Here is a 20,734-nt window from a genome sequence, read left to right on the forward strand (position 1 = left end):
CCCGCTAATGCATATTCTGCTAACGGACGCGTGCAGCTACTTTAGCTGGGCTTGGCCCATCTTTTCCCTTTCTGTACACCCAAAAAACTAGTGACCTTTCCAAAGAATGCTCCTAGTTATTCCAAGGTTGTATGCAAAAGTTACAGACAAAACAATATATTGCAACAGTATTTGGCCGGATCATCCGTCCGGAGGCCGGATGAATGACCCAAACGTCCAGACTATCATCCGGGAGGTGAGAGTGACCTTTCCAAAGAATGCTCCTAGTTATTTCGGGTTGAGCATTGGCGGAGCTATGCCAAATAAACCGTGGCGCGTCCAGCCCATCGTCCAGCCCATGAGATTTTTTTGTTTGGTCTACCCAGCTTTGGGCGGCAACTCCTAAACAACGCCCGTTATGCCCATTAATGTGTTAAATGCAAAACCAATGGCGCATTTCCCATTTAGTGCTGCAGGCTCCCGCTAATGTATATTCTGCTAACGGACGCGTGCAGCTACTTTAGCTGGGCTTGGCCCATCTTTTCCCTTTCTGTACACCCAAAAAACTAATGAGCAAGGTGACTGGGATTCGATCTTGTAACTTCATGATTGGTAACGCAATGCACAAACCATTCCACCATCCTGTGTTAGTTGCTTCTTCCACATATTCTTCTTAGTTCTTTCCCATTTTTCTATTTTTATTCTTTTTTCGTCCTTTTCTTATTCTAAATGGTTTTTTCTTCTGCTTTTTATTCCTTGTTTGAACAGGAAAAGAATATCTCCTTCCTCTTTGTTCAATGAACTTTTCAAATACGTCGACATTTTTCCCAAATAGATGAACTTTTTTAAATTTGATGAACTTCTTTTCAAATTCGTGAACATTTTCTTCATATTGATGAACTTTTTTCAAATTCAATGAACCTTTTTCTGATGAACTTTTTTTCAAATCCGTTGAACTTTTTTCAAATTCAATGAACCTTTTACAAATCTGACGAACTTTTTTTCAAATCCGATGAACTTTTTTTCAAATCCGATGAACTTTTTTCAAATTCAATGAACCTTTTTCAAATCCGATGAACTTTTTTTCAAATCCGATGAACTTTTTCAAAGTTGATGCTTTTTTCTTCAAGTTTGTGAACTTTTTCAAAATCGGTGAACTAATTGTCAAACTCAATGAACTTTTTTGTCAAAACCGCTGAACCTTTTTCAATATTGATGATTTCTTTTTCGAAATTGATGAACTTTTTTCACTTTTGCATAAACATTTTTCAGAATCGATGAACTTTCTTTAAGTTTCTGAACTTTTCTTAAAAAGTGATGAAGTTTTTTAAAGTTTGTGAGCCTTTTCTTCTAAAATAATGAACTTTTGTCGCGAAGTCAATGATTTTTTTTCAATTGCACGTTAAAAAAATCTGAGTTATTAGTAAATTGCGCGGTCACACTTGTTCTTATAGAATGAATGTTACAACTACTCACAAGTCTCCGGTAGTTGTAGTGGTTTACCTAGCTTGAATAACGATGAGGCGCTCTGAGTTCGAATCCTCGAAACAACGATTTTGAACAGGAGCTCCCACCCATGGGTTCGTGGGGGCTCGAACCTGCAATCTCCCTATATAAACTGGAGTATCCACCTGGGCCACCTATTCTGATTACTTTTACCTTTCTTCATTTTTCTCTTTCTTCTCCTATTTCTTTTTTTATTTTCTTTCCTTTTTCTTTCCTGAACCTTTTCAAAATCCATTATTTTTTCAAATCATTGAATTTTTCTAAAATTGAAGAAATTTTTTCCTAAATTTGTGCTTTTTTTCAAAATATGAACTATTTTTTCAAATTGGTGAACTTTTTCGAATTTGAGATTTTATTTTCTGAAAATCTACGAACTTCTTTTTCAAAATGATGAACTTTTTTCTAAAACCGATGAACTTTTTTTGAGAACTGATGAGCTTTATTCAAAATTTATGAAATTTTTTTGAATCAATGAACTTTCTTGAATTTGTGATTTTTTTTAAATTAATGATTTCTTCAAAATCAATGAACCGTTTTTTGAATTTTTGATCTTTAAAAAAAACAGATGAACTTTTATCAAAATCATTGAACCTTTTTCAAGTTTGTTAATAGGTTTCTAAACTGAAGAACTTTTTTTTCTAATTCCTTATTTTTTTTTGAACACATGAACTTTTTTCCAATTTGTGTTTTTCAAAATCTTGTTTGTATTTTTTCCAAGAAAATGACATTTTTTCTTCTGAAACGCATGTGCAAGAAATAACATGGCTATGTTTTAAACTCTTCATGTTGTAATCATTCGCTAGCTCCTAGTAGGTCAAGTGGTTAGGCAACGTGGACAATATCGAAACGACACAAGCTGGAATCCTCATAGGAGCAAAAAAATTTGGGAGGTCTTCCACACTACAAATACTTTGCGTGTTCCTGGGCCGGCCACCGTGTGTGGCAGCGGGCGCCAGTTGTGTGAACTTTGTGCGCCTTATAGGAGCACCCGCTTTGGGCTGCAAGCTCTGCCAACGATACATGAGAGAGCATTAATGTTAGTGTTGGAAAAATAAGATTGTTTTGGGTCATCAACTTAATGTCTTGTTGGCCTCATGGGAACCGCATAGACGCACCTAGTGCTATTTGTATGATGTACCATTGTAGTTCATTGTATCATTATAAGGCCTTATATAATGCAAGGTGCGTAGTAAAATAAACCAAGTTTTTCTTAAGCACTACTGCTTATCTCTATTGGAGGGAGGTAACTTTGATTAAACGGAGTGAAGATCCACTTGTTAAAAAAAACTATAAAAGGGATGTCTAATTAAGAATCTATCCTCTACAAATAAGTAACATTGCTTAAGAAAAAAATGTTTATTTCTGTTACCATCTTACTAAACACCTTGCATTGTAGAAGACCTTATGATAGTTCCACTTTGAGGTAGTCTTATGATACCCCCACTTTGGGAGGTCTGGTCACAATGAAAATATCACAGAGAGTATCTTGCATGCCAACTATGCATTTTTTTCTAAGGTGGCACACAGTTAAACGAGAAAAGAGAGGATTGGGTATCATGGTATGATATCACATCATATCAAACGATGTACTAGTATATATGTCATGTATGGCAATAAATTAGATCACTATGATACCAAAGTATAATACTATGCATTGTGTAGGTAATATCATATGGATGATACTAGTATACAGTACTTTTTGTTGTGACCAGCGTGATAAACATTGTGTGCTTACCTAAGACAAGGGTGTCGAGGATGTATCCAAGTTTCCATGAGACTCATTCATGCCTTTGGCAAGATTATCACAAAAGGTGTTTATACACGGCCGACCGGCCGAGTTTTGCATCGGTCACGAACAGGATGTAGGATAAAATCTGATGTAACCGATCACATCATCTCTCTCGCAAGCCTACTCCTCCTTATATCTTATGAATCATCACCACCACCACCCCCCCCCCCCACGCGCAGCTCCCATGGACACTACTTCCGGCCCTAGGCCATGGCCTCTGCCTCCGGTGCCAAACCATGGTCGCAATCACCCCTAGAAATGATGCTGCTCGGACAAGCACACCCCGTGCCTGATGTTATTGTGAAGTTCATCGGCGCATGGAAACGGTAGAACCACGTGGTTTTAAATCCTCGCTGGTCACCAGGAGATGGCGAGCTACGTCATCGACATCGGAGCATGCATCAGCAACATGTGGTGATGGGGAGATGGAACAATGGATAGACGGAACTACAACCGGTGCCCGGAAAGCTGCCATCATGGACGGCGAGCATGGTGACTGCGAACTGTGAGGACGACGGCGCTGCTCCGAGCAACATCGGTAATGTCACGGTTTCCTTTACATGGTACAACTGGTGTCACAATTTGCTACAACTAGCATCCCACTCGGTAGCAATGGCTGTCGTGTTTTGCTACATCGCACGACCATCATATTTTTTCTTACAAGCTACAACTGGTGTCATAAATGGTTACAACCGGTGTCCCATCTGGCTCCGTGTTTTGCTACATCGCACGACAGTAATATTTTTTGCTAAAATCATATTCATGTATCCTCCTTCAACAAGCATCAGAAATTGCTACACTTGGCAGCGCGACAAGCTGCAACCGGCTGCTGAGCGAGCTGTGATGGCTCAGCTACGAGATGTTTTTTGCTGGAACCAATGGGCGACGCTCGAATTTTATGGATATGGGCGAGCGAGATGTTGCAAGCATGAGGTGCGGCCGAGGAGCTCCAACATCGGGGATGAGCGGCGGCAAACACGATGGTGAGTTGTGACCGTCGCCATCGGAGCTACAATGGTTGCCACAAGAGTCGTAACTACAGGGTGGAGTTGTTGCACGGGCGAAGCCGGTGACGAGGACGGCCGGCGAGGGCTACGACTGGCGACTAGGACGTCCGGCGACCAGAGATGAGGACGGCTGGCGAGGGGTGGCGTTGGGAGAACTTGTGCAGCCAATGACACGAAAGGGATGAGGAGATGTAGGGGATTCTTTTGTACGCATGTACTTACGAAGACAACGGGGCATCAGATGATACCCATCCACCAAATAAGATGGCTGCGGGCCGACCGGCTCAAATTTGGACCAGTCGACCAGCGCCTATCACCCCCTATCACAAAGACGTTGGCCAACTGAGATTAGCTCCTTTCATACAAACCATTATTTTTCAGGGCTGGAGTGCTCTCATGTATGAAGTCTAGAACTATTCTCGATATCTACATGAAGCACTGGCAGAATGGTTTGGATGTCCTATCAAGAATTTTCAACGGGGTCTATCCATTGGTGCACGTGTGTTTATGTATTTAAACACATGAAAGTTGACAGGCACACGTCACGTCAAATGTCATGCATGAATTAGGGGCGGCTTGAGGGATGCACATATGGATACATATGCCCTATGAGGCTGCTTGTAATGGGAAGTATCATATACTAGTATCATGCATATGATACTAGTGTATGATACTACCACCCTAATGCACAACACTCCTTTCATTTATATATAGGGTTTAATGCGTTTTTTGAGATTACTTTTGACTATTGATAAGATTAATAGCATATGAGATGTATCATGTGAAAATTATATCATTTGAAGCTCCTTTCACGTACGAATTTGATGGTATGCTTTGTGTAACTTGCATGTTATATATTATTGCTCTAACATGTGGTCAAAGTTAGGCTCAAAAAATGCATTAGGCCCTATATAGATGAATAGAGGGAGTATCATATATTAGTATCATGTAGTAATTTATTTAATGCTATGCATGACACATAGTAGCATAGCATTTATTATGGTACACTATCATGATATGATAGTCAACCCTCTCTTTCTTCATTTAATTTTATGGCACCTCATCAAAATTTCCTAGTTGGCATGCATGATACTAATTATGATACTCCCATTAGAACTAGCCTAACCAAAAATAGCTTGAGGCATATATATTAATTTTGTCTTCCTACTAGTGGGCCTCATTAAATAATAGAAAGTAGACTCTTGCTACACATGCATCCCTACTCTCCACTTCAACTTTTTCAGCTTTATGCGCTGGACCACATTTTTTTCTCCAAGCACCCGCCTCCCGCAGAGGATCCTGCTGCTTCATCCGAACCTATTTTTCCTGACATCCGATCTTACATGGTGTATGGGGCATCACCCTGGGGCTATGCATTGGTCATGCCCTAATCAATTGAATCAACATGTCGGATGATGTTGCGAGAAGATAAGTACAGTAGACCAGGAAGACCGCATCGTCGAAGGAGTTAAGGGCATCTCCAACGGCAACCCGCAAATTCCCGTTGTATCCATCCGCGGACAGGGGGGCCAGTCCACGGATACAGATGCTGGAGGACTCCATCCAACCGTAGCCGCATACATTTTAATCCACATTTAAATGAGCCGAGTGAGATTCATGCAAACCAGCTGATATTCATCAAACTTTAGATAGAAAATAGCACAAATCATCCATACATAGCATGCAAATTAAGTCTACTACAACAATGTCTTAAATTCGACTAGATCCCAGATGTCCAACAAGTTTTCATCAATGGATCATGTCTTTCCACACATATTCCCAATTCAGCTCCATCCAACAGTGTGTGCATGTAAATGGCCGTCCATCTATCCTATGGTACACCACGACAACACATGCAGGCTACATATAATGTGTAGACCAACATCGAGCGAATGAATCAATCAACAAGTTGAGCAAGAGGAAGCAAAACATAAGATCTCATCCTCTGTCGTGTGCAATGGCCACCTTGCCTCGAGCTGACGAACCACGTCACAAAACTTGGTGACGCTGATCTGGATAGTGTGCCAGAGATACGACAATGACCTCACGTTGTAGAGTTGAATGATGTACATGTCGTAGGGCGTAATGTGCTTTCGTGGGTGAAACATTTTGTGCACTTGCTCCCAGAAGGCCTTCCCTTTGCTCCTGCCTATAAAATCTGCGGATACGGCTAACCACGCAATGCACAGCTACTCATCCTCCATGGTTTAGTAGCTCACCAACCTTAGTAATTTAAAAAACGACATTGCATTTGAAAATAAGCTCAATGGCATTTGACCGAACACCTGCCAGGTGTGGTGTCCGCCATGAAGGTCTTTGACAGGTGGGCAGAGTGTACTTGGGTACAAACGGCTTCAGGGTGAACAACTCTGTCATAAAGGTGAGCGGGCGTGTCGGTGCTGGTTGAAGATGTCCAACAATGCCCCTGTGGCGACCGAAGACGTACATCAGCGATGGAAGAGGTGGAGGGTGTGAATGCAAAGCTAGGAGGAGTGGAGTGGTAGGAAATGGGACCGGGAGTGGGATTGGGTGGGTCTGGGGTGTGGGAGTCCTACGTTTTGGGTCCGAACTCCCGCAACCCCCCCACTTTGTCTTCAATTTACGGGAGAAAACGGGCCTGGACCGCCCCGTGGACCGTTATATGCCCGCGCTGGATGGCTTCTGCGGTCCGCACAACACGGTCCGGACGAATGTGGGTGGTTTGTAGGTCCGTCTTAGAGATGCCATAATAGCACTTATGATACAAGAAATTATACCGATGAGAACAAAATGATACAAAAACTAAAAGACCCCCAAAATGGTCCAAAAACTTACCTAATGGCACACTTTCATACATTTACCGTCAACTCTACCAGCACACCATATGCTGCCATTAGCTGTTCGTGTCTGGTCCAGCAAAGTGGTAGCGGGCTGATGTGGGCCTCACATGTCAGTGGGATGGAAAAGTAAACTGATATGTAAATATACTCTGGGCGCGAGGGGTTCGAACCAGAGAGTGGGATGGATAAAGAAATCAATACATAAAAGAACACTGGACAATTTTTAGACGATGTAACACATCAAGCCATTCATGTGTAGAGCAAAACTAAAAAATACCGTTCAATCCGACATTCCCCAATGTTCATCCATGCTATTGTCACCCACATAGTAGCTTTGTACATAAAAAATCCAGGGTGTGGCGGGTTCGAACGAGAGACCTGCTGGTGGCCGCTTTCTCATGCGACCACCTAACCTACAATTTCTTGTTGTCCATTATGGGGGAACATATCTTTTATATTAAATAGATAGGAGTGACCACCTAACCTACAATCGCTATTATGGAAAAAGATTTATCTTATATTAAATAGTAGATAGGAGCAGTCGTGCTTTGCACCCGTTCATGAACATCCCAAACGTACGTGATCACGCATGCATGTACCAATGGATGGGGATCGAGATGGGGTCATATCATCAGATGGCCTTGCTCTTTCAAACTGCAACCACCTCCATTCATTGGAGAGAAGAGAACGAAGATGAAATGAGGGAGATCTAGGGTTGGGGTTTTCTATTTTACCGGGGGTGAGCGAGTTAGAGGCGAGTGAAAAATGTTGTGAGGCTCTTGGGGCACGTGAGCGAGTGATTGGCTTCGTGCATGACTTTCTAGCGGACACAAGTGAAAACATAATCTTGGATAATACATTAGGAACCTGGTTGTCAATATCCCTCCGCATCTTTTCTGGCCAAATATTCTAAAATTGTCTATCTCATGAGACCCAAACGCGCCATCAAGAAGAACCACCTACACCAGATATTACCTAGGACATGTTTAGCATGAAAACAGGTGCTTCCATACCCCCTAAAACCATGCAACAGGTGTTCCCATCCATCCAATTAATCAATTGATTTCTTAGATTAATTAGGGCATAATAGTCTTATCCCAGAAAAAATCACACCGTCATGCCTGACTTACCGTCGCATCATACTCGCTGGTTCCCGTGGTCCGTTGGCCGACTCTGCACCCATCTAGGCCGACGTTGTGCCAGGCTATAGTTGGTTGGTGATTCAGCCTTTTTTAACATGTAAATTGTCTATATACTTCTTCTTTGAAGTGAGGGGTAATTAAGTTTTAATGTAGACTATAGATCTGTCTCAAGAACTATAATTTTTAGAGGAATGTACCGAAGGATATCTCAGCCATGAAGATGAAAAGTACTAAAAATGGCAAATTGACATCATCAGTGAGTTAAAATAGGGTTGAGGTTTCCTATTTGATTTGGCGGCGAGCCTATCAGGGTACGTGCTCGGGTGGCTGGCTTCTTACTTCACTTTGTGGCAGACTGGCATAAACGAAATATTAGAATAATTTGTGAATCTGGTTGCCCGTCGTATCCCTACACACTCCTTCTCACCAATCATTCTAAAATTGTATATCCAGTTAACTAAATGTGTCATCAAAACAAACCACCTCAAGTAGACCTTACCTACAACTTGTTTACCGTGAAAAGTACTAAAAATGACAACTTGACGTCATTGGTGTGTTAAAATTGCATATGTTAACCATTGTTCTTAAACAATTCAGAACATTGAATCGTCAACATGCTCATGATTCCTAAATGAAATTACTAAATCAAATGAAATGACCAAATCAATCAAAAGTGACATTACAACATTCATTGAAAAAATAAATCTCAAACAAGAGTTCGCTCCGAAATAAGCATGGTAAGATGTTTTCATCCAATGCAGGTTTGTAGAGACCATATTAAACTTGTGAACCATACTGATGTTCCTTACTTATTGTAAGCTACTGGTTCCTTAATTATTGGCAAGTCCATCACCAAGAAACTACTTTTTATTAAGTTCTCATGAGCTAAGAAATCTTAAGTTCTCTTTGAGCCTACGGTAGGCATCATCATGCATCCTGGGTACCTGGCGTAACTTCCATATGTAGGCATTGCTACGCTTGAATTGGATTTGCTAGAGACATTGGAGGCTGAAGCTGTAGCAATGTCATGGTTTTCACTCCTCTTATTCTCTTGGGTTAATAGAATTGAGCTGCAGGCGGTCTTTGGTTTTGAACAACTACATTTTCAAAGCTTCACAGTCATCATCATTATTATTACCTTCAGGTGATCTTGCTTGGAACTTATCCTTATGCATGGCCATAAGATTCTTCGTAGAAGTCACAACAAGAGCTTCATTGGAAGAATGATCATGTTCTTGAGGAACAGTGTCGCCTTCTGAGAGGCGGGCATCTATATCCATTTCATCAATGAAAGTCAGTGCAACATTCAGGTCAATGAGATTCCTGGAATTGGTGTCATCCTTGTTCTGGAATTGCATTTCCATGTTAGCGACACCCTTACTCGTGGGTGTGCTAGCTGTGCCCATGTGCATAGTGCATGAGAGTTGAGAATCTCTATCGATGGCTGCATTAATAGGGAAACCAAGAATTCTTGTATTACCTTCTGAATTAACCATGGAACCAGGCAAAATCTGGTGTTGCCCAGCTGCATAATTTGATGGCACTTGTGACTTCTTCGCCGAGATTTCCTTTCTCATGTTTAGCAACTTATTTTTCACCCATGAGATTTCCATTTGCCTACCATCTCTTGCTTGTTCCAGAGTGGCAGCTGCATCTTGAGGACCATTGCCTAGATTCATGTCCTTTGGACAATTATAGAATTGGGATTGCTTTTGATATTGAGCCTCTCCTAGTTGTGTAATATTTGGTGTTGGAAGGCGACAATACTCTCGTAATGTTGGAAGGCAACCATTCTGACCATTAGGCACTTCAATGCCACCATAATACCTCCTAGTTGTGTAATCTTTGTTATTGCTTTTCCATAAAGATTTGAATGCAGCATTGGAGCTAGACGCTGCAAATGTTTGTGGATTGTGGATGCCATAGATGGAGTGATCATGTGCGGTAGAGGAATCAACACCATTTTTCTCGTGTGTGAAGCATTCCATGCCATTATTGCTTCTATCTGTAAAAGGAAAAAGTTCTACACTTACTGTGCATTGATGCTTACATAAAGCTATGACAATTGCAAAAAAAAGAAAAGATTACCATATTTTGTGTGGATGTATGGATTGTTATGCCTTGCTTCCTCATTTGCAACAAAGAACTTAGAATCAATGGCTGCACCCAGATGCTTTCCTCTAAAGGTATCTTCTAAGCTTAGGATGTCCATGTTCACTCCTGGCGATGAATAACATTGGTTTTGCGAACTAGAGGCACCCACACTTGGAGAGTCTTCTATTTTCATAATACTTGATGATCCTGCCACTTTTCTATTGAAAACATTTACTATTGAGACACCTGGTTGTTCTAAACCACTAACACAGTTCTTGCTCATGTGCGAGGAGGGCTCAATTTCAAGCTTCACATTTGGGAGGTTGAGGTTCATTCCCGTGGATGAACAGACCTGGTTCTGAGAAGTAGAACATCCCACACTTGGGAAATTTGTTGTTACCATATTACTATATGGCCCTACAATTTTTTTTGTTCAAATCATTCATTGTTGATACATATGATGGTTGTGAACCACTGATCCACTTATTATTCATGCTTGAGGAACCGTCAATGTTAAGATTCATATTTTTACCAAGAATTGAACCATCATTTCTTGGCAAACTATTTGCAGACTTCTCCAATAGTATGACCACATCATCATCACAATTATCAACATGTGCACCAGTTGGAACCTGAAGGTTCTTCACATTTATACCAAGAATTGAACCATTATTTCTTGGCAAGCTATTTGCAGGCTTCTCTGACAGAATTACCACATCATGATTACTATCATCTGCATTAGCATCATCTCGAACCTGAAGGTCCTTCTCATTTGTACCGAGAACAGAACCACTAGTTATTGTCGAACTCTTCGCAGGCTTCTCCAATAGTATCACCACATCATCATGTGCATCAGCTGGCAACTGAAGATCCTTCACATTTGTACCAGGAGTGGAGACTGTATTTCTTGTTGAACTATTTGCAGGCTTCTCCGATAGTATCACCACATCATCATCAAAAGCATCAACATGTGCATCATTTGGAACCTAAAAGGCTAGCTTTTCTTGTGTGGACCTACTATTGCTATGCCTCATAGACACTCCATTTTAACTACACTCTATATATTTTCCCTTCATTATTTTTTTAGATGGTTTCTTCATATCATGTCCAGTAGGAGGCTCAACTTTACGGATTGTTCTTATACCCCCAGACGGTGATGAATACATTTTTTCTCGAGAATGTTCACTTAATCCACCTCTTTGGCATTCTAATTCCATTAGGTTCTTCTAGACATTTTACAAACGATGAAGTTCTGAGACCTATAAAGATACCGAAACTTTATAAGAAATGAGAAACAACTACATCTATGGAAAAGTATAAGAAAAAATATGTCATTTACATATCTAAGCAATGTTTTGTTTCTCCATAGACTACTGAATGCACATAGTAAAATCACAACCTACCTGTTCCCGGAATGTAGCTTCTTGTGCAAGTATTGTCCGCTTTATTGTATCATTGTCAAGATATGCAAATCCATTTGTGGGTTTTATTGTGAATATGTTACTAAGATGCTCGCTTGGCTAGTTCTCCATGTCTTATGATAACGAGTTGCCTTTCAAGTTTACACTGGAATCTGTAATGGCCAATTATCCTGAAAGATAGATCTTGCCTTCAACTTCTGTTCCCAGTGCTAATAAATATGCACAAATAAATGATGGGTTGTTAAAGTATCATCAAATATATATAGAAAAAAATAAATACATTAACTTGGTATCGTTTCCATTTTGTGATTGATTATGATATGTTCTCATTCAAAGCATTAAAATTGTTTTATTTGTGGATTTGGAAGTTCTCATGCCTGTTTGGATTGCATACTCATACAAAACCTTGGTGATTAAGGCTTTAGAACCCATCCAACCATGACTTAGTACCACCGAAAATATTGCATTACTTGGTAGACACTTGGATAGAAAGCAAGAAAGGATATTGCATACTTACAAAGATCCCGAAGTGAAGCAATGGTGTATATAGAGTTTTCTCCAGCCGATTCCTTTGCCAGCAAGAAAATGGATGTTGTCTGCTGGCTATCTAAAGCAGACGAATGGTAAGCTTGTGTCAGCATTAGACCTCAAATTTGGCATTTGTGGAAAGTATGAATGCATGCATAACAGTGAAGATGCAAAAAAAAGAAAAAAGGTAGACAATATCAAGACCTCTAACAAAACGTGATGGGAGAATTGTTCGAAAAATGTTAAAATAACAAAACTTTACATAGGAATTCCATGAATCTTCACCGCCATAGACAAACTAACATGAGTTATAAAGACATAAGAAGAGGTGACAAGGAAGGACCAACAAGCGAGAAAAAAATAGAACAATCTCACCGCGCCCCCAATCCTTTCTGCTGAGGGTGTACCAAAAGAGCATAAGAAAAATTAGATGGGAAAGAACGGATTTCCCATACACAAAGTCAAGCATAACAACACAAAAATTAGGAGGGGGAAACTTACAAGAACAAAGTCTCTGATCTCGTTCCCTAAAACATGGCCAACGACAATAACACTGTAAAGAGGTCAAGAACACAAGAGAACTTGTTGTCTCACCTTATCACTAGGAGAAGCTCATGGTACTAATGAAATTTGTCTAGCCTTTTGTAGATAAGTTTGAGGTTTTCCGTCATTTATTAGGAGCTATTTTTGAAGATTGGATTATGATTCAATGGGAAGTAGTCGACATGCACACTTAAGATTTCAAAGCATTTACTTCTAGTAATATGTAGTGTATTCTTTAATGATACATTATGTCATTTTGGTGCAGGATTTTGATCACATTAAATTATGTTATCAATCGATTGCTTTTATTTTGAAGGAATTTTCTCCCCCGGGTGGTTGGTATGACACGCGTGACACCCCTATGCACCACGAGGCGCTTGCTCGCTTTGTGCCAGGTCTGACTAAATGACCTATCCACCTACAAGGCCAACCAACAGGGCAACAACTCACACGCATAACAAAGAAATTACTCACTTCACTTATTTTATTTGTAAACTATAAATTATTATACTACTATTCCTAATAAAAATTTCCAATCAAGGGTTTATCTCTAAAAATTTCTTGTTGGGACTCAATTTCCATCTACACTTATTGCACACCAAGAATAAAATGTCGAATTCAAATGTATGGCTCGACGAGGAGGCCCTCTGCACCGTCTGTTTCACGTTGGCCACACGCGACTGCGTCCCTAGGGCTCTCCACACCGTCGGATATGGTCGGATGACGCGCACTCAGGCGGCCTACCCCGTGGTCCATGACGGGTGGACTGTGAGTGCGGTCGAAGCCACCGACCTGTGGTGATTTCGGTCATGCCCGCGTGTGCTACCCAGTGTGGTGCCCCACTCACGACGGGGAGCCTGGGTCAACCTATCCACGTCGCACAGCCCTAGCTATGGTTATTCACTTGCGCGAGGCAGTTCGACACATGCACACGCCTCATCCTTCACCCGGGCATTACCTGCCCAGACTCTTTCCTTCGCGCTTCCTAGCCAGCAGCGTGTTTTCCTTTGCTCGTTTATTGTACGTTGATGGGGCTATCCGGTTGGCAGCTGCTACCGTAAGCTCCCTTCCGGCCTCTTTCACTCGCATGAGCTTGGCACACACGAGTGCTCGTCTAGGTTTATACCATGTTCGGTGTTGATGTCTGTGGTTGTAAGGGGCTTGGTTGGTCGGGTTTGTTTGCGTACTCGTGACCCGAACTTTGTTTTCTGGGACGTATGGGTTTGCTCTTCACTGCATCTCTCTCTGGCCATTTTGCTGCCCCTGGGATCAGGTGTTTCTGGTCCTGTCGGTGAGTGGCTCGTTTGTGCTCTTTTGGGTGTTGTTTTGTTGTTGTCTCTTTAAGTCGATTTATACTGTGCTTGGGCTGGTGTCCAACATGCTTCTTCCCCTTCTTATTCCTGCCGCCTTCTATTTGTGTTCACCGTCTTGCATTGCACCCCACACGCTGCACGTCGTAGGGGCTTATTGCACGAGCGAGTACTGCATGATGGTAAATCAGGCATGTGATACGTCTCAAACATATCTATAATTAAATGAGAAAAGAGAGGTTTGGGTATCATGGTATGATGTCATGTCATATAAAACGATGTACTAGTATATATGTCATGTATGGCAATAAATTAGATCACTATGATACCAAAGTATAATACTATGCATTGTGTAGGTAATATCATATGGATGATACTAGTACACATTACTTTTTGTTGTGACCAGCGTGATAAACATTGTGTGCTTACCTAAGACAGGGGTGTCGAGGATGTATCTGAGTTTCCATGACACTCATTCATGCCTTTTCCAAGATTATCACAAAGGGTGTTTATACATGGCCGAACGGCTGAGTTTTGCACGATCGCGGGCACGATGTGGCACCAAATATGATGCAACTGATCACATCATCTCTCGCGCAAGCCTACTCCTCCTTATCTCTTATGAAGCATCGCCACCCCCCCCCCCCCGCGCAGCTCCCATGGACACTACTTCCGACTCTAGGTCATGGCCGCTGCCTCCGGTGCCAAACCATGGTCGCAATCACCCCTAGAAACGACGCTGCTCGGATAAGCACACCCTGTGCCTGATGCTGTTGCGAAGTTCATCGGTGCTAGGAAACGGCAGAACCACGTGGTTTTGAATCCTTGTGTCACCGGCAGATGGCAAGCTACGTCATTAATATCGGAGCATGCATCACCAACAGGATGGTGATGGGGAGCTGGAACAATGGATAGACGGATCTACAACCGGTGCCAGGAAAGCTGCCATCATGTATGGTGAGCATGGTGACTGCGAACTGCGAGGACGACGACGCTGCTCCAAGCAACATCGCAAATGTCATGGTTTCCTTTACATGGTACAACTGGTGTCACAATTTGCTACAACTAGCATCCCACTTGGCAGCAATGGCTGTCGTGTTTTGCTACATCGCACGACCATCATATTTTTTCTTACATGCTACAACCGGTGTCAAAAATGGTTACAACCGGTGTCCCATCTGGCTCCGTGTTTTGCTACATCGCACGGCAATCGTAATTTTTTGCTACAATCAGAGTCATGTATCCTGCTTCAACTAGCATCAGAAATTGCTACACTTGGCAGCACGACAAGCTGCAACCGGCTGCTCGGCGAGCTGCGATGGCCCAACCACGAGACGTTTTTTGTTGGAACGGACGGGCGACACTCGAATTTGCTGGATAGGGGCGAGTGAGATGTTGCAAGTTTGAGGTGCGCCCAACGAGCTCCAACATCGGGGATGAGTGGAGGCGAACACGATGGTGAGTTGCGACTGTCGCCATTGGAGCTACAACGGTTGCCACAGGAGTCGCAACCGCAGGGTGCAGTTGTTGCATGGGCGAAGCCGGTGACGAGGACGGCCGGCGAGGGCTACGACTGGCGACTAGGAGGGCCGGCGACCAAAGATGAGGACGGCTGACGAGGGGCGGCAACGGGAGAACTTTTGGGCCAATGACGCGAAAGGGACGACGAGATGCAGGGGATTCTTTTGTACGCGTGCACTTATGAAGACAACGGGGCATCAGATGGTACCCATGCACCAAATAAGATGGCTGCGGGCCGACCGGCTCAAATTTGGACCAGTCGACCGGCGCCTATCACCCCCTATCACAAAGATGTTGGCCAACCGAGATTAGCTCGTTTCATGCATACCATTATTTTTCATGGCTGGAGTGCTCTTGTGTATGAAGTCTAGAAATATTCTCGATATCTACATGAAGCACTGGCAGAATGGTTTGGCTGTCCTATCAACAATTTCCAACAGGGTCTATCAATTGGTGCACATGTGTTTATGTATTTAAACACATGAAAGTTGACAGGCACACGTCACGTCAAACGTCATGCATGAATTATGGGCAGCTTAGGGGATGCACATATGGATACATATGTCCTATGAGGCTGGTTGTAATGGGAAGTATCATATACTAGTATCATGCATATGATACTGGTGTATGATACTACCACCCTAATGCATAGTACTCCCTTCATTTATATATATAGGTTTAATGTGTTTTTCGAGATTAATTTTGACTATTGATAAGATTAATAGTATATGAGATGTATCATGTGAAAATTATATCATTTGAAGCTCCTTTCACGTACGAATTTGATGGTATGCTTTGTGTAACTTGCATGTTATATATTATTGCTCTAACATGTGGTCAAAGTTAGGCTCAAAAAATGCATTAGGCCCTATATAGATGGATAGAGGGAGTATCATATATTAGTATCATGTAGTACTTTATTTATTGCTATGCATGACACATAGTAGCATAGCATTTATTATGATACGGTATCATGATATGATACTCAACCCTCTCTTTCTTCATTTAATTTTATGGCACCTCATCAAAATTGCCTAGTTGGCATGCATGACACTAACTATGATATTCCCATTACAACTAGCCTAACCAAAAATAGCTTGAGGCATATATATATATATATATATATATATATTAATTTTGTCTTCCTACTAGTGGGCCTCATTAAATAATAGAAAGTAGACTCTTGCTACACATGCATCCCTACTCTCCACTTCAACTTTTTCAGCTTTTTGCACTGGAGCACATTTTTCTCTCCAAGCACCCGCCTCTTGCAGAGGATCCTGCTGCTCCATCCGAACCTATTCTTTCTGACATCCAATCTTACATGGCGTATGGTGCATCACCCTGGGGCTATGCATTGGTCATGCCCCGATCAATTGAATCAACATGTCGGACGCTGTTGCGTGAAGATAAGTATAGTAGACCAGGAAAACCACATCATCAACGTAGTTAAGGGCATCTCCGACGGCAACCCGCAAATTCCCCCCATATCCATCCGCGGACAGGGGGCCAGTCCACGTACACAGATGCGGGAGGACTCCGTCCAACCGTAGCCGTATACATTTTAACCCACATTTAAATGAGCCGGGAGAGATTCATGCAAACCAGCTGATATTCATCAAACTTCAGATAGAAAATAGTATAAATCATCCATACATGGCATGCATATTAAGTCTAGTACACCAATGTATTAAATTCGACTAGATCTCGGCTGTCCAACAAGTTTTCATCAATGGATCATGTCGTTCCACACATATTCCCCATTCAGCTCCATCCAACAATGTGTGCATGTAAATGCCCGTCCATCTATCCTATGATACACCATGACAGCACATGCAGGCTACATATAATATGTAGACCAACATTGAGCGAATGAATCAATCAACAAGTTGAGCAAAAGGAAGCAAAACATAAGATCTCATCCTCTGCCGTGTGCAATGGCCACCTTGCCTCGAGCTGACGAACCACGTCACAAAACTTGGCGACACTGATCTAGATAGTGTGCCAGAGATACGACAACGACCTCATGTTGCAGAGTTTAATGATGTACATGTCGTAGGGCGTAATGTGCTTTCGTGGGTGAAACATTTTGTGCACTTGCTCCTAGAAGGCCTCCCCTTTGCTCCTGCCTATGAAATCTGCGGATACGACTAACCACACAATGCACAACTACTCATCCTCCATGGTTGAGTAGCTCACCATCCTTCGTACTTTAAAAAACGACATTACATTTGAAAATAAGCTCAATGGCATTTGACCGAATAGCTGCCGGGTGTGGTGGCCGCCATGAAGGTCTTTGACAGGTGGGCGGAGTGTATTTGGGTACAAACGGCTTCAGGGTTAACAACTCTGTTGTAAAGGCGAGCGGGTGTGTCCGTGCTGGTTGCAGATGTCCAACTATGCCCCTGTGGTGACCGGAGACGTACATCAACGGTGGAAGAGGTGGAGGGTGCGAATGCAAAGCAAAGAGGAGTGGAGTGATAGGAAATGGGGCCGGGAGGGGGGATTGGGTGGGCCTGTGGAGTGGGAGTCCTATGTTTTGGGTCCGAACTCCCGCAACCCCCCCCGTTTGTCTTCAATTTATGGGAGAAAACGCGTCTGGACCGCCCCGTGGACGGTTACAGGCTCGTACTGGATGGCTTCTGCGGTCCGCATGGCATGGTCCGGACAAATGTGGGCGGTTTGTAGGTCCATCTTAGAGATGCCATAATAGCACTTATGATACAAGAAATTGTACCGATGCGAACGAAATGATACAAGAACTAAAAGACCCCCAAAATGGTCCAAAAACTTACCTAATGGCACACTTTCATACATTTTCCGTCAACTCTACCAGCACACCCTATGCTGCCATTAGTTATTCGTGTCAGGTCCAACAAAGTGGTAGCAGGCGGATATGGGCCTCACATGTCAGTTGGATGGAGAAAGAAATTGATATCTAAATATACTCCGGGCGCGGGTGGTTCAAACCAGAGAATGGGATGGAGAAAGAAATCAATACATAAACGAACATTGGACAATTTTTAGATGATATAAGACATCAAGCCATTCATGTGTAGAGAAAAACTAAAAAACACCGTTCAAACCAACATTCCCCGGCGTTCATCCAGGCTATTGTCGCAAACATAGTAGTTTTGTACATAAAAACAATCCAGGGTGCAGCGGGTTCGAACGAGAGACCTGCTGGTGGCCACTTTCTCATGCGACCACCTAACCTACAATCTCTTGTTGTCCATTATGGAAGAATATTTCTTTTATATTAAATAGATAGGAGCGACCACCTAACCTACAATCGCTTTTATGGAGAAATATTTATCTTATATTAAATAGTAGATAGGAGCGGTCGTGCTCGCACCCATTCATGACCGTCCCAATCGTACGTGATCACGCATGCATGTACCAATGGATGGGGATCGAGATGGGGTCATATCATCAGATGGCCTTGCTCTTTCAAACTGCAACTGCCTCCATTCATAGGAGAGAAGAGAACGAAGATGAAATGAGGTAGATCTAGGGTTGGGGTTTTCTATTTTACCGGGGGTGTGCGAGTGAGAGGCGAGTGAAAAATGGTGTGAGGCTCTAGGGGCATGTGAGCGAGTGATTGGCTTCGTGCATGACTTTCTAGCGGACAAGTGAAAACAAAATCTTGGAGAATACATTGGGAACCTGGTTGTCAATATCCCTCCGCATCTCTTCTGGCCAAATATTTTAAAATTAGCTATCCCATGAGACCCAAACGCGCCATCAAGAAGAACCACCTACAACAGATATTACCTATGACATGTTTAGGATGAAAAGAGGTGCTTCCATACCCCCCCCCTAAAATCATGCAAGGGGTGTTCCCATCCATCCAATTAATCAATTTATTTGTTAGATTAATTAGGGAATAATATTCTTATTCCATAAAATATCACACAGTCATGCCTAACTTACCGTCGGCTCATACTCGCTAGTTCTTGTGGTCCGTTGGCCGACTATCCATCTATGAATATGTTGAGGAGGCTTAGGAGTCCTTGAGCCAAGAACAAAAAACTCCTGAACATGCACAACCTTGCCAAGCTCCTCACAACATCAATTTTCTATAGCAGAGTATTACACATGAATTTAGTTGTCAAGTTAATACTTGCTTTGATCGATGATCTCTCTATTTTCCTAATTGATCATAACTCTTCGGTCTCAATTAAGATGCGAAGATTATAGACTTAAATTTGAACAAGAACACGATCTTGGGCACAACGCCGATGAAATAAACTGACGGATCGATAGATGAGTTTGAACTGGCTACTGATCCAGACCATCGCTATGTTGTTCGATGACGTGCACTAGTAGGTTGTGGCATTCACTCCTAGCACGCCCAACAATTGGACAATGACCACCACAGTCGGATTTCTAGGACGTTATGCCAAGCTACAGTTGATTGGGCATTCAACCTTTTTTTAACATGTAAATTGTCTATATACTTCTTCTTTGAAGTGAGAGGTAAGTTTTAATGTAGACTATAGATCTGTCTCAAGAATTGTAATTTTTTTAGAGGAATGTACCGAAGGATATCTCAGCCATGAAGATGAAAAGTACTAAGAATGGCAACTTGACATCATCAGTGAGTTAAAATAGGGTTGAGGTTTCCTATTTGATTTGGCGGCGAGCCTATCAGGGTACGTGCTCAGGTGGCTGGCTTCTTACTTCACTTTTTGGCAGATTGGCATAAACGAAATATTAGGGAATAATTTGTGAATCCGGTTGCCCGTCGTATCCATACACACTCCTTCTCACCAATCATTCTAAAATTGTATATCCAATGAACTAAATGTGTCATCAAAACAAACCACCTCAAGTAGACCTTACCTACAACTTGTTTACCGTGAAAAGTACTAAAAATGACAACTTGACATCATCGATGTGTTAAAATAGCATATGTTAACCATTGTTCTTAAACAATTCAGAACATTGAATCATCAACATGCTCATGAGTCCTAAATGAAATTACTAAATCAAATGAAATGACCAAATCAATCAAAAGTGACATTACAACATTCATTGACAAAATAAATCTCAAACAAGCGTTCGCTCTGAAA

The 20,734-nt window shown here is 42.2% G+C and overlaps 1 protein-coding gene across 2 annotated transcripts; it reads right to left on the bottom strand.

Annotated features, from left to right (window-relative positions):
• Positions 1–8,870: 8,870 nt before the first annotated feature.
• LOC147970343 (uncharacterized) lies at positions 8,871–13,002 on the bottom strand. 2 transcript variants are annotated; one of them, XM_087522634.1, is made up of 5 exons: positions 12,787–13,002; positions 12,275–12,364; positions 11,740–11,927; positions 10,331–11,595; positions 8,871–10,247 (listed from the first exon to the last, which is right to left on the bottom strand). In XM_087522634.1, the coding sequence occupies exons 4-5, from the start codon at positions 10,737–10,739 to the stop codon at positions 9,340–9,342; spliced, it is 1,317 nt and encodes a 438-aa protein (XP_087378760.1). In that variant the 5' UTR covers positions 10,740–11,595; positions 11,740–11,927; positions 12,275–12,364; positions 12,787–13,002; the 3' UTR covers positions 8,871–9,339. The 2 variants fall into 2 exon arrangements, with proteins under 2 accessions (XP_087378760.1, XP_087378759.1); XM_087522633.1 differs by having other exon boundaries at positions 11,740–11,966.
• Between the last annotated feature and the right edge of the window lie 7,732 nt (positions 13,003–20,734).

Source organism: Triticum urartu, chromosome 5A (genome assembly GCF_056163025.1).
Source record: "Triticum urartu cultivar PI428250 chromosome 5A, HENAU_Tu73, whole genome shotgun sequence".
Lineage (NCBI taxonomy): Eukaryota > Viridiplantae > Streptophyta > Magnoliopsida > Poales > Poaceae > Triticum > Triticum urartu.